General features: G+C 37.0%; 1 protein-coding gene and 1 long non-coding RNA gene across 4 annotated transcripts in view; one reads left to right on the top strand and one right to left on the bottom strand.

Moving 5' to 3' along the window:
* LOC309808321 overlaps positions 1-13,821 on the top strand; it is a 141,104-nt gene extending 127,283 nt beyond the window's left edge. For both annotated transcript variants that reach the window (XR_014294733.1, XR_014294734.1), the window contains exons 5-6: positions 11,626-11,691; positions 13,758-13,821. This is a non-coding gene — a long non-coding RNA (uncharacterized lncRNA). The remainder of the gene's footprint in view (positions 1-11,625; positions 11,692-13,757) is intronic.
* Positions 1-14,344, bottom strand: part of GRM5 (glutamate metabotropic receptor 5) — a gene marked incomplete at its 5' end in the record, with an annotated part of 526,560 nt that overhangs the window by 128,180 nt on the left and 384,036 nt on the right. For both annotated transcript variants that reach the window (XM_082628467.1, XM_082628466.1), the window contains one exon: positions 8,264-8,499. In XM_082628467.1, the coding sequence (XP_082484593.1) occupies positions 8,264-8,499 (236 nt within the window). The remainder of the gene's footprint in view (positions 1-8,263; positions 8,500-14,344) is intronic.

The raw sequence follows: 14,344 nt of genomic DNA, 5'->3' as shown, positions 1-14,344 counted from the left end.
TATTAATATTGTTCTAGTGTAGTCTTTTCCTGAAGTATGTGCTAATCAGCATTACATAAAAAGATGAGTTCGTACATAGTAAAACAAACAAACAAAAGGAGATGCTAGATTAAAGAAAGATACTTACATTATTTTTACAACAAAATTTGTCCTTTTTCAACAGGTTGGTGTACATTATGACAAGAAACCTCTAATTTGGGGGTAGCTGTGACACTCAGTTTATTTTGTTTAGCCCTTGTGAAAGTTTTTGTACAGTCCAGCTACTCTTACCAGACAATTCTTTCCTCTCAATGCACTGTTTTGGCTTTTCCAGCCATGTTTTCATACGGAGAGATGCTGAAGTGTTTTGAGTAATGGCTAAAGTACTAAAAAGCATTTTAAAAGCAAACAAGATGGCAGGAAAAAAATTCTGATAAGGAGGTAACCTGTAACTAACCGACCTCAAATCCCTCATGAGACATTTTTGTTAGAGAAAATGTGGACACCTCCATCTGGAAACTTACTGCAACAGAAAGGGAAAAGAAACACTGCCACGCTAGTGGAACCAGCCTTTTTTTTTTTTTTTTTTTTTTTTTTGCAGTACTCGGGCCTCTCACTGTTGTGGCCTCTCCCATTGTGGAGCACAGGCTCCGGACGCGCAGGCTCAGTGGCCATGGCTCATGGGCCTAGCCGCTCCGTGGCATGTGGGATCTTCCCGGACCGGGGCATGAATCCGTGTCCCCTGCATCGGCAGGCGGACTCTCAACCACTGTGCCACCAGGGAAGCCCTGAACCAGCCTTTTTAAATAAAGGAAATTGTTTTAATGTCAAAATATTCCAGACACTCCATAAATGTTATTTGTACTTTTAGTATCTTTTGTTGTAGAAAACACATAGTAGAAAGAAATTACTGATTTCAGTAATTTAAAAATTAATTTATAATTTGTTAACTGCAACAACTTGTGCATAAAAATAAGGTGCATGTGTGTATAAACACACACATGTTCACACAAGGATATGTAAGACAAAGTTCGGTCTACTGACAGTGCTCAACCACCTAAGAATTCTAGACCCAGTCAACAAATCAACAGTGACCCCTGGGACTTGCATCCCACGGATTGGCAACCACTGTTCTAGGTTCTATAGCCATTGTAACCCTACCTAGGTCTAAGAGAAATAAAGTCACATTTATTTAGCAATATTTATCAAATACTTGCCATATACGAGGCACTGTGCTAGGAATTTGGAAAGCAGAGATGAGTAAGACATTTTCTCTTCTCTAGAACTTTATAATTTGATGGAGAAAGATAACATGTTTACATGCTGGTGTGACAATGTGAAATTTCTGTTTGTATGTTGGTGTACTACAGTGGAAAAAATTACATTGCTGTAGCTGCTTTATCCCCTATGGGGATGGCATTGTTTTTTTCTCTGGAGTAAATGGCCTTCTGTGGGGCAAAGTAACTTATTTATTTTGGTGTGTAGAAATATTGAGAAGAAAGGAAGTAAGGATTACAGAGAAAGAAAGGGAGAAGAATCAGTCAACATGGTGGCAGAAAGCCGGTGAGGGAGTGGGAGTGTGTGTGGGAGAGTACTGTGGTACAATGTGGACTGGAAGAAATGTTAGACTGGATATAGTGGCCTGAGGACTTTTATCTGGATGGGGGTTGGTTAAGGTAAACTCTTATTAAATTAAAACATTAACACAGAAAAGGGTAAAAATCATAACCATACATTAATTTTTCTCAAAACAAATACATCCTGGCTCAAGCAATAGAACATTATTAGAGCCCCAGAAATGCCCTCGGGGCCAAAGTACTTTAATGTTGCTCTGAACCTATTTATCTCATCCTCATCTTGTTGATAGCAGTTTGGCACACACATAGATGCCTGTGTGAGTGGTTACTTGGTGGCATAAAGCTTTGGAAGTGGAATATCTATGTTCAGTATTTGGATTGTATGTGACAAAAAGAAGACAAAAGGCACAGGAAGTGAAATGTGAGGGAAACAGTGTTTCTTTGAGAATGGGCAGCTGGAGTTACTAGAAACCAGGAGAATGTGAGCTCAGTGGAATTGCCAAATAGCTTGAGGTAGGCTTTTCACTGAACAAGACTTAGCATGTGCAAAAGCACAGGGACTTAAGTGGGCATGCCACTTAAAAATGGAGGAACACAATCAGGAAGTGGCTGGAGCATAGATTCCATGGGTTTAAGAAATAAAAGATGAGATTTGAAAAATGTAAATGATGAATTTGAAGAGTTTTGACTGGAGCAAAGGAGTTGCGATTCCTTTCTGTAGACACTGGAGAACGAAAAAAGATCTTTAAGAATGTGAGTAACATGATGAGACCTGTTCTTTAGATGGACAGTTTAGGGACTAGTTTTCAGCATAAAATGGAGCAGGAAGAAGCTGGTGTCAAAAAGAAGATTCAATATGGAGATTATTTTAATACCCGAGGTAAGAGATGATGATCTAAACCACAGCAGTAGTATAAAGGTTTGAATTCAGGCAGCAATGTAAAGGAGGGAACAGATGTGGAAGATGTTCAAACAATAGAATTAATAGTATTTCATCACCAGTTGGCTGTGAGGATGAGAGAAGGGGATACAAAGAGGATCCCTTAGCCCCACATCTTGGGAGACAGGGTGGATGAGTGTATCATTTACTTAAACTGGAGATGCAAAAAGGAAGGAACTCAAAGTTTGGGGCTGTGGTTGGAGCAGTTATAATGAGGTTAGTTTTAGATATATAAGTTTGAGGTGCCCTCAGGACATGGAGGTGAGAGTAATTGTGTTAATGTCATAAATGACACCTCCAGAAGTTACTGGAGGTGACAGAGAGAAATCATAGAAAAGAGATGATAAATGAATGTCAGTGGGTGACAGAGTATAACTGTAAAGGAAATGGGTCCTTGAATTGGTTCCAAAATAGAACAGTATACAGTTACTAGAAGATAGTTTTATTTTAATTCTCTGTAGCTTTTATTACTGGGTCATTTAAATGAACAATTAGAATAATTAAATTATATTCTTAATACTTTTATTATTATTCATTAATTTATAATGTAAGTATAAAATAATTGTGCATTTCAAGTAAAATTTACTGAAATCAGGCTCACTGTTAATAGTAGATAAAATCTGTGTTCTAACAGTACCACATAGTTAAAACACTTAAGGGATATAGTTATATTTTGATTTAAGTTTTTAAGTGCTTAAAAATATAACAAAAATTAACAAAAGTCTAAACATTTTAGACATTATAAATTGCAGGCTTTATCTATACATCAAAATTGGCATTGTACAGTTGTGGCAATTAAGAATAAAGAGTAAAGGGGGAACTTCCGGTGTTAGAATGGAGAAGAAAGCAAATGAAAATTCTTTTACTGCATAACTTTAAAACGTCAAAGAAATGCAAAAACCAAAAAATTTAAAGGCAGTGAAGATGTGTGGAAGCAACAAAGAGAAAATCAACTAACAGAGAGGAAACTTGCAAAAGTGGACAGGTATCACCAGTTGCTTTATTGTCTGAGAGTATCTGCAGATTAGGGACCCAGGCTGATGATCCAGCTTGGTTTAGATGAAGGGACATTAGCTTCCTAGGGCTGCCATAACAAAATACCACAAACTAGGTGGCTTAAAACAACAGAAATTTATTCTCTCCTGGTTCTGGATGCTAAAAGTTCGAAATCAAGTTGTCAGCACAGCCATACTCTGCCTGAGATGCTGGGTAGAATCTTCCTTGCCTCTTCTAGCTTCTGGTGGTGGCTGTTAATTGTTGGCATTCTTTGGCTTTCTGCTGCATCACTCAAGCTCCTGCTGTGTCTTCCCATGCCATTTTCCCTGTGTGTCTCTCTATCTTTGTGTCCCTTCTTTTTATAAAGACACCTGTCATATTGGATTACGAGCCCATCCAACTTCAGTATGTCCTCATCTTAACTAATTACATCTGCAATGACACTATTTCTAAATGAAGTCACATTCTGAGGTTCTGGGAAAGGATATGAATTGGGGCTGGGGGAGGGGGAGATGTAATTACACCTAGTATATGACACTGCTGGAAAAAAGGGAAACCGGAAAAACGTTTGGATATTGAAATGATCTGGTATGTCAGTTTGTAAACTCCAGGAACCCTAAATGTATGAGTCATTTGACCTCATGCTTCACTTCCTGATTCTGGAAGCTTCATGAGAGGCTCATGATTTTGAAGAAGACTGAAATCTCCCATTGTTTCATAATATTTGGCAGAAAAGCACCACTTGAGGAATGAAAACTGCTCAAACTTCGATTAGTCAATCAGTTTTTTTCCCATGCCCAATTTAGAAACAGTATGGTGCAAGAGGCTAGAATGCAAAACTCAAAAATGTAAAAATCTGATTGAGTCAGTAATCCAGGGCAGGGGATACACTAACCAAGACTCTCAATTAAAATTCCATGCCAATTGTCCTGTAAAGATATTCTTAACCAGAGATTGACTGCTTCTACCTTCTGCTGCAACCTACCCCATCTCATTTGCTTTGAATCTCGAAAAGGCAAACCACTGGGGGAAAAAATATAAAATTCAGTCCTTATGGTTACTTTATACTCAATGTCTGGCATAAAAGAAAACATATTGCATATGTATCAAGAAGCATAAAATGTGACTAGTAACTAAGAAAAATAAGTCAGTAGAAGTAGACTGATGGAAGATCTTGGGTGTTAGAATTTGAAAAAAATGACCTTAAAATAACTATAATAAATATTTTCGAGCAAATGAAGTGTTGAAAAAATGAATGAGAAGGAGAACTTCAACAGAAAATTGGAAACTATAAAAAGAATTAAATGGGCATTCTAGGATTGTAAAATGCCATATCTGAAATTAAGAACTTTTCATTATGGTTAACAGCAGACTGGACATAGGAGAAGACACAATTAGTGAGATTGAAGAAAGAATAGTAGAAAAAAGTCAAACTGAAGCACAGAGAGAAAGAGAGATATGAAAGAAGGGAAGAAAGAAAAGAAAGAAAGAAAAAGAGAAAGAAAAGAAAAGAAAGAAAGGAAGAAAGTGAGCTTAGAGAAAATATCATATGTGAGACATAGTCAAATGATATAACGCAGGTGTAACTGGGTACTGGAAGGAGCAGAGAGAGAAATATGGCAGAAGGGCTGTTTTGGGAAATAACGTATGGAAAATTTTCAACACAGATCCAAGTCTTTAATCCACAGTTTTAAGAAGCTCTGGAAACCCTATAAAAGAAATATGCAGTGGAAATCACACCTACTTGCATCGTAGTCAACAAAAACTTAAAAAAAAAAAGCTATCTTATAAACCTAGAAAAAAAAGACATATTGCCAACAGTGGGACAACATTAAGAATTACAGCTAACGTCTCAATGAAATCATGGATTTCAGGAAAACAAATGGAATGTTGTTTTTAAAGGGGGAAAAAAACTGAGAAAAATACTAAACAAAAGAAAACCTGCCAGGGACTTCCCTGGTGGTCCAGTGGTTGAGAATCCGTCTTGCAATGCAGGGGACGCCGGTTTGATCCCTGGACAGGGAACTAAGATCCCACATGCCGCGGGGCAACTAAGCCCGCACACCACAACCACGTGCTCTGGAGCCTGCGTGCTCTGGAGCATGTGTGCCACAACTAGAGAGAAGCCCACACACCACAATGAACAGCCTGCGTGCCGCAACGAAAGCTCCCGCATGCCACAACGAAGACCCAACACAGCCAAAAAAATAAATAAATAAATTATAAAGCTCATCATAATAAACTCTACAAAACTTAAAACAAAACACACTGCTTGATGAAAGTACATTATATTTAGGAAAACACTACTCATATTCAGTAGTGTTACAGATAAGAATAAACTACCTGGGGTCTTTTTGAAGATACGGAGTGGGATGCTGAAAGGACATTTGAGTAAATAAGGAAATATGGTCAAAAGTAGAGAGTAGGAATATCAAGGTATCTATTATCACATTCCATAGTTGTACCCAAATAATTTTAAGATTTATTTTTCTTTTCTGTATCTTTGACCTATATGTTAACTATTATAGAATGCAAATTTGATAGTGATTTTTAAAACTATAATATTCTCTCTGGTTTAGAATAGCATATTGGTTAAACTTTAGACAAATCTGAGCTCAATTCTAAGTTCTAATGTTTTCCTGAGCAAGTTGTTTTGTCTCTCCAAATCTTAGTTTTGTTATTTTAAGGTAAGGATAATAATAGTATTTCCCTCATTGAGAAGAATAACAGAGGTATTACATATAATTGTTCATTTTTATGTACAAAATGACATCTGTTGACAGAGAAGATTCCAAGGGGGAGGGACTAAAGAATGCTTTCCAGAACTAGAGTAAGGAACAAATCCTGTGCAGAGAAGTCACATCAGGGTGCTCATGTGAAAGAGAGAGCTATAGCAACAAGTTCAAATGGAGAATTTTATAGAACAATTTCCATAGAAATAACGTTTCTATGGAAATCAGTCAAAGAGCTTTTCAAGACTATATCTCAATAAGACCTCCAATAGAAAAAAAAGTAAGAGAAACAATTATTTCAAGGAGAAGACATTTCACACAAAAAGGAGTGGGGAAGGAAGAACATTAGTACAAAAGAGGGTGAAGACCAACTGGAAAAATTCACTTAGTCACACTGGTTAGGGGTTGTCACTAACTCCTTAGTAAAGAGAAACTGGAGAGGAGACTGGATCTACTACTGACCCTCTAAAACTCCTCCAGTGTAGCTACATAGAGTAATCTCTACACAATCATAGAATCGGTACACAGAGACCACATACTCCCCAAATCTCAAGAGAAGAAAGAAGTTTGTGTCCTTCAGAAACTGGATAGAACTGTGAAAAATATAAAATTGGCTATGAACATTGAAATTGTGAAACACAAGTCACAATCCTGTGTATTCACACACATTTTTTCATGAGAGTAAAAAATAAAAACAAAGGAAATGAATAAGCATTTGAAGATTTTGGACAAGAGTTAGCAGTATCTAAAGCAAGAGAGAAGCAAATGTAGTCTCACACCAGGCTTCTATGATTTCTGGATTTCACTGGGCAGTACCACGCCACACTCCAGCATCCCTCTCCTCCACCACTGCCGAATTAGGAACTGACACAAGGTTGCCAAGTTCTCATTTTACTTGTACTGACATTTAAATATAATTACAGATCACCACTTACGACCTCATTCATTTTCACAAAAGAACGAACTGATAGAAAAAACATAGTATGGATGTGAACTCAGGGAGGAAATGCATTATAAAAAATTCACTGCATTGTTCCTATTTTCCTCATTTTGGTGAGTCCACTTCTCTGTGGACTGGAGTTAGTTCCTGGGCCAGGATTTCAACCTCACTGCCCCAGTGCACTTTTCTGTTCCAGCATCATGATGATAAAGACATTATACCACCAACTAAAACATTTTACTCCTTGGCAAATGCATATGAGGTGCTTGTTATACAATGTGGGATGTCAGTCTCAATAAATCCCTTACTGGTTTTAACAAACCTTAACCTTTACACTTTGACTTACAAATCAGCATTGACCCTACCTGGTTCTTAGAGTCAAGATACCCTTTGGATGTGCTACAAATAAAACTAACCAAACCCTTTGTTTAAAACCCATATTATGTTGCTTACAACACTGAATTACAAGTTTTGTTTGCATGATGATCCCCCTAACTAGACACTAAACCCCTCGAGGGCAGGATCTAGTTTTCCTCTTCTTGATACCCTTACAAGTAAAGGGATGTTTGGCACGTTGTGAATCCTTGTAAGTATTTGTTGAATAACTGAGTGAATGGCTCTGCTTAGGTTATATCTCCTGAAACATCATAATTATACATAGCAAATCCTTGCTACTATTTTATAGTATTTTGATGGAAGTAGGAATTGGCTCTGTCCTTCAACATTCACTCATACATTCTTCAGACACATTATGTGAAACCCTTGCTATGTGCCTTACACTGTGCTAACTGCTAATCAAAATGACCAGAATGTAGTTCTTGCCTTCAAAGATGTCAAGAAGAGTTCTTTCTGGAGCTTACATTATCTTTTAAGCAGAGTACCAATTTCCTGAGTGATATAAGTATAGATAAATTGTCTGAAATCTTAATAGAGTGAACATTTACCCTCATATGTTTTTCTTACCACTCTAAGAAGCAATACCCACTTTATGTAAGAGTCCTCCTCTCTAACAGATTACAGCCACTATCCCCATGACACAGTTTACTTAAATTGGAGCCTTAGCCATATCCACTTTAAATGAAATAATAAATCTGCTTACTATTGCAAGTCTTGTTGTATTTGCTGTTCTCCTGTGCAAACCCTTCCAGCCGGCACTGAAAACGATGCTGCCAAAATTCTTGAAACCAGGGGTTTCGGAGGTTTGTTTCCGGCCGGAGCTTCAGATAATAATCATCAAACCACTTGACATCAGGAGATTGGAGCTTGATTGTGATTCCACCAACAGCTTCTCGCTGATATCCATCTGTCACATCATATCTGTCAGCCCAGCCATCACTGTGGGGAAACAAAAAACCCCTCAGCTTAGAACAGGTATCTTCTAAGAAAATTATTCTACTTGCTGTCATTTTGAAAACATTAGAAACATTAGTCATTAAATGGCACTCAGGCCACACTATGGTCTTACATTATACTACGTGATTCTTGAGATAGCAACTTTCTAGAGTAAAAAGTGCAAAACACAATGGAAACTTTGGGTCTAAGAATGCTGGAAGGTACCAGTCTCACTTATCTTGAACTGCAGAGAATAACCTTATGCTTTTGGCAGAATTTTACTGGTTGTAGAATATAGTATATGCATGGAAGCTGCATAATATCACCATTCACACTATTTACTGAACGTTTAATAGCTAGGTCAAGTTAACTTCAAATACATTCTTTTTCTTTACTTAATAATAATCATTATAGTTATCATAAAGTAAAAATGAAAAATATTTCTAAAATATACCTTATGTTAATTTAACCATCCTATGACAGGATATTCACTTGTTTCCATGTTTACAAGTGATGATAGAGAGGTTAAAAAAGAAAAACTTTCTGATTATGGTCATTCTATTAAATATTGATTCATCAGAGCCTCAAACTGAAGTCCTTATAGTCCATATTCCTCTTTCCTATCCCATGGTACTTCTCTAACACATTTAAAATATGCATATGAAATCATGTTTTACATTAGAGTGATTGAAAGAACTTCTTAGCAATAGGTCATCAAAGATGGTGACAGGGATCATACTCCTCAATATTAATATCATTCTATGGACTGATCACTCAAAGTAATGTAGGAATTTTAAAATAAAAGAGTTTGAAATCAGAGAGTTCCTGAGTATAACAGAATAAGGAAAAATATTCTAAGCTTATTTGGAAAATACATGAGACACAACATTGGAAATAAAAGACAAGAAAAGGTGTTTATATCAAATCCGGACACACCTTGGGGCATTTAGGAAAAAAGTGTCTCTGACTTTCCCCACCCTCTCTGTCATTTGGAATATGCAACTTGTGCTATGCATCTGCTGGGACCCAGTGGTACTATCCTTCCTTTGAAGAGGTGCAAGTGCTCTTTCAGGAGAAGTAAAGAAAGTCAAGGGAAATGTAACAATGGAAAAAAAAAAAAGTAACAAGAAAGAGGGAAGAGAAGATACGGAGACAGTTGAAAGGAAGAACAGAATGGAGCCTCCTGAACACAAGGCAGGAAAGGTTTTGGAGATTAGCTGGGTGAAAGGGAGTGGGTACTGGGGAAAGTGTGAGCGAAAGGGTTTACATTAACAATCATTGTTTATTTCATTAATGTTCAGATATTTCTATTTATTGGAATGTTAATTTCTTTTTTCTTTAATTTCTTTTTATATTCCAATGCATTTTTGTCCTTTATACTTTTTTTTTTTGGGAGGCAGAGAGCATGCTCCAATATTTTGCATAAATCTGTGCCAGGGAAAGTATTATGTAAGGAATTAATTAGAATAAGTAAAAAAAAAAGCATGTACTTTCTTCAGTATGCTCTGACTTAAAAATTGATAATGAGAGTTGTTCCAAAGGTCATATATTACTCACTAAGATATCATAGGGGCTTGAGGTATTCCTAAGGCATCCGTGGGTGGAGGAGGAGAATAAAATAAACAAATGAAAAAAATAAACTATTTCTTTCTCCATGTCCTCCTTGACAAGAAGAGATTTCATTGAAAATTATCTTTTGTGGCAAATCAGGAAAAAAGATAATAACTAATGCAATACATTTTGTCCCAATGTTGAATGTGGTTACTTCACACATTATCTTCCCTGAAGTTTCTCATTTCAGCTGCACAGATTTTATTTAAAGCTGACAAGTTGAAATGAAGTGGGCTTGTTTGCTTCATTTTCTTGCTCTGTTTTGGAGGGTTTATTATATCACTGATAGGAGAGTGTGGGTCTCATTGGCACTCGAGGAGATGCATGGGCGTGCTGCAAATGGGACCGGAAACCCTGTTTGTCAAGCAGAGCCCCGTTCTCCAAGGAAGTGGGAATTTAAATTGCTCCTTTTATTCATGCGAGCTTGCTCTTATGTAATGCTGTGATTATGAATATTACATAAGAAATGTAAGATCATAATGGGTCCAATTTACCCTTCACAATTCATTCACTGAATTTAATGGGGATTGTAAAAAGCCTGTCTTGATAAACTTTTTTGGAGGTGATATTTCCATTAAAAAAAAAAGTCAGGACCGTAGTGTATTAATTTACTCTCATCATGTTCTTTAGATTTTTTTTCCATGTATAAATCTCTACATTTAATTTAGCAAAAGATGATGTTTTTTAGTAGTCTGCAGGTTAGAGTGGTGATTTTTAAAACAGTTTTGTTCCAGATATTTCCATTCAACAGCAAAATAAAAACCATAAAAGAGTTCGTATATAAACAGAAAATTCCAGTGTCTGTGTGGCAAAAAATGGTTATTCTATTTAGGCTTATGGGGGAATATCTGCTGTGTAAGTCTCAAGAAAGTTCAATCCATATTGGCTAAGTTAGATGGTGCTATATTGACTTTAGCTTATTAAATATTAACATTTTCATAAAAATGTGCTGTTAAGATTTGCATTAAGATGATAGGGTATGTCTAAGTAAGGAATAATAAATTCATAAGTGAATAGCCAAGAAAACTTGAGCTTACCTTTCTACTATCTAGTGCTTTCTATTGCATTGTTAGAGTGGACTCTCAAGATTCTGGCACTACTTTAATGCTTTTGGGTGACATATATTTTACCAAATCAGGAAAAAGGGGGAAGGAAGATAAGGAAAGAAACTGAAAATGTACCACATTTCAGTCAAGTTTCTAGATTTAGTATCTATCTATCTATCTATCTATCTATCTCTTCATCCATCCACCCATCCACCCATCCACCCATCCACCCATCCACCCATCCATCCATCCATCCATCCATCCATCCATCCATCCATCCATCCAATTTCTTCTCATTGATGGGCATCTTACCCATCTCCTTATAATCTATTTTGTTATTTTCTTTCCAATTCTTTGATTTACAGTCGTTTCCCATTATTTGAAGAATCTGTATTTGTAAATTCACCTACTTGCTAAAATTTATTTGCAACCCCCATACTGATACTCATGGCACTTTTATGGTCATTTTCAGATATACAGAGAGTGGCAAAAAAGTTGATTCTTCTGATGTGCACATACCCGGCTGAAGCTGAACAAGGTGAACCTCTGCTTTCTTGTTTCAGCTTTGATACTATAAAGAAGTGTCCTTTTCATGGTCTATTAAGTGCCAAGTGTTTGCATTTTTGTGTGTTTTTTTAAATTAATTTTGCTGTTTAAAATATCCCCAAGTATTGTACTGATACATTATTTAGAGTTCCCAAGTGCAAGAAGGCTGTGCTATACCTTACATAGAAAACCAGCTGCCCCTGGTGGTCCAGTGGTTAAGACTCCGTGCTCCCAATGCAGGGGGCACGGGTTCGATCCCTGGTCAGGGAACAAGATCCGGCATGCTGCAACTAAGATCCCGCATGTGGGAACGAAGATCCCGTGTGCTGCAACTAAGGCCCAGTGCAGCTAAATAAATAAATATACTTTTTTAAATGTAGGTTGATAATACATATACTCTTAAAAAGTAAAAAAAAAAAAAAGGCAGCTGCATTTAGGCATGAGTAAAGTGCTGTTTTCTGTGAATTCAATATTAATTCATCAACAATATTAGATATTAAATATTAAATAAAGTGTCTTTAGACCAGAACACCATGAAGCAAGGTTATGTAATGACTAGTTGATGAAAATGTGACTAGAGGCTCACGACAATTTAAACCTATATTTCCCCTAGGAGTAATGGTCAGTATTCACTAATTCAGTGTTTGGTGCCTGTTTATAGAACATACCTACTGTGAATAACAAGAATTAAGTGGAGATATATATATATATATACACACACACGCACACATATATATGTACGTATATATATTTGGATGTTGTTATGGTCAGGTTTCCAGTTTTTAAATTTTTAAAACAATTTTTTTGCTATAGAGACAGTACTTTAGACATTTGAAATAGGAAAAAAAATTAAACTTACTTAGGTTGACATAACTAAAAGAGAAATCTTAAATATGTACCCATTCTCAAAACACCTCCTCAGTAGAAACCTCAGATTCCTTTAAATCTTGCCTGCAGACATCTTAAGGACATGCTCATCTAGCAAGAATTTACTTTCATTTTCTTCCAATATCGCATTACTAAAATATATACTCTTACTCTACCAGCTACCCTTTTCTCTTTCTCCTCTCAACCCCCAGTTTCCATTATTTCTCATAATTAGCAATTCATGAAAGTTTAATTTTTATCTTTTTTCAAAAGAAGGTTCTTGTTTCAAACAAAATTGACTCTGGAATTCTCCAGCCAAAATTCATCTTCTATGTCTCTATAACTTTCCTTCTTTTCTTCAACATTTATTAAATACCTACCTATCTTAGACTAAATTATTTTGTGGCAGTAAACAGTTCCTGTATCTCAGTGGTTTAGAACAAAAGTTTATTTCTTGCTCAGCCTTTAGGTTCATTGCAGATGGCCTATAACTCTGCACCTTCATTCTGAGACATTTCTTCTGGGACATGGCTTATCTTGCAGAAGGGAAAAACAGAGAGTGTCTTGGACTCATGCAGTGGTTCTAGAGTGTACTGGACCCATGCAGTGGTTGTTAAGTATTCTGCTCAGCAGTGGCACATGTCACTTCTGCTCACATTTCATGGACCAAAGCGAGTTATATGGCCAAACCTGATCTGAATGGGACAGGTGTGTACAGTTTTTCCTACAGAGAGGATCAGTGCATATTGTGAAGGAAAATGCAGTCTATCACATTTACTGTGTGTTGAAATTGTACTTAAACTTAGAAAAACATATGTTAACTAGGTTTTTTTTTCTTTCCATTTTTTTAACATCGTTATTGGAGCATAATTGCTTTACAATGGTGTGTTAGTTTCTGCCTTATAACAAAGTGCATCAGCTATACATATACGTATATCCCCATATCTCCTCCCTCTTGCGTGTCCCTCCCACCCTCCCTATCCCACCCCTCTAGGTGGTCACAAAGCACCTATATACACTACAAAATGTAAAATAGATAGCTAGCGGGAAGCAGCCACATAGCACAGGGAGATCAGCTCGGTGTTAACTAGGTTTTAGACACTACACTCCAGGTGTTCACAGTCTAGTGGAGGGATGGGAGAGGAGGAGAGACGTAAACGAATGATCACATACCTACGCATATTGTTATAGGTATGAAATGAACGCAATGAGAGAGAAGATCAGTAAATAATTGACCAACTCTTCGTAGAAAGGTAAGATTTGAATTGAGTTTGGAAAATATGGGTAATGGAGTGATAACTGTATTTTGAAATGTTATTTTTTAGAAAACAAATAGGTATTTGTTTATTAATTTATTTATTTTTGGCTGTGTTTGGTCTTCGTTTCTGTGCGAGGGCTTTCTCTAGTTGCGGCAAGTGGGGGCCACTCTTCATCAAGGTGCACAGGCCTCTCACTATCATGGCCTCTCTTGTTGCAGAGCACAGGCTTCAGACGTGCAGGCTCAGTAGTGTGGCTCATGGGCCCAGTTGCTCCGCGGCATGTGGGATCTTCCCAGACCAGGGCTTGAACCCGTGTCCCCTGCATTGGCAGGCGGATTCTCAACCACTGCGCCACCAGGGAAGCCCAACAAGTAGGTATTTGTGGATCAGGGAATAGTAAATATTAAGCATTGCAGCTACATAGAGTGCACCGGATAGTGACTAATGAAAAGTAAGCTGAGGAAGACCAATTATGAATGGTCTTCTGGGCCATTCCAAACGTTTTGAGTTTTATTATTC

This window comes from Mesoplodon mirus (genome assembly GCF_964341445.2).
Source record: "Mesoplodon mirus genome assembly, chromosome: 7".
Lineage (NCBI taxonomy): Eukaryota > Metazoa > Chordata > Mammalia > Artiodactyla > Ziphiidae > Mesoplodon > Mesoplodon mirus.
The sequence above is the reverse complement of the archived record's forward strand: the minus strand, read 5'-3'. Positions and strand labels throughout refer to the sequence as shown.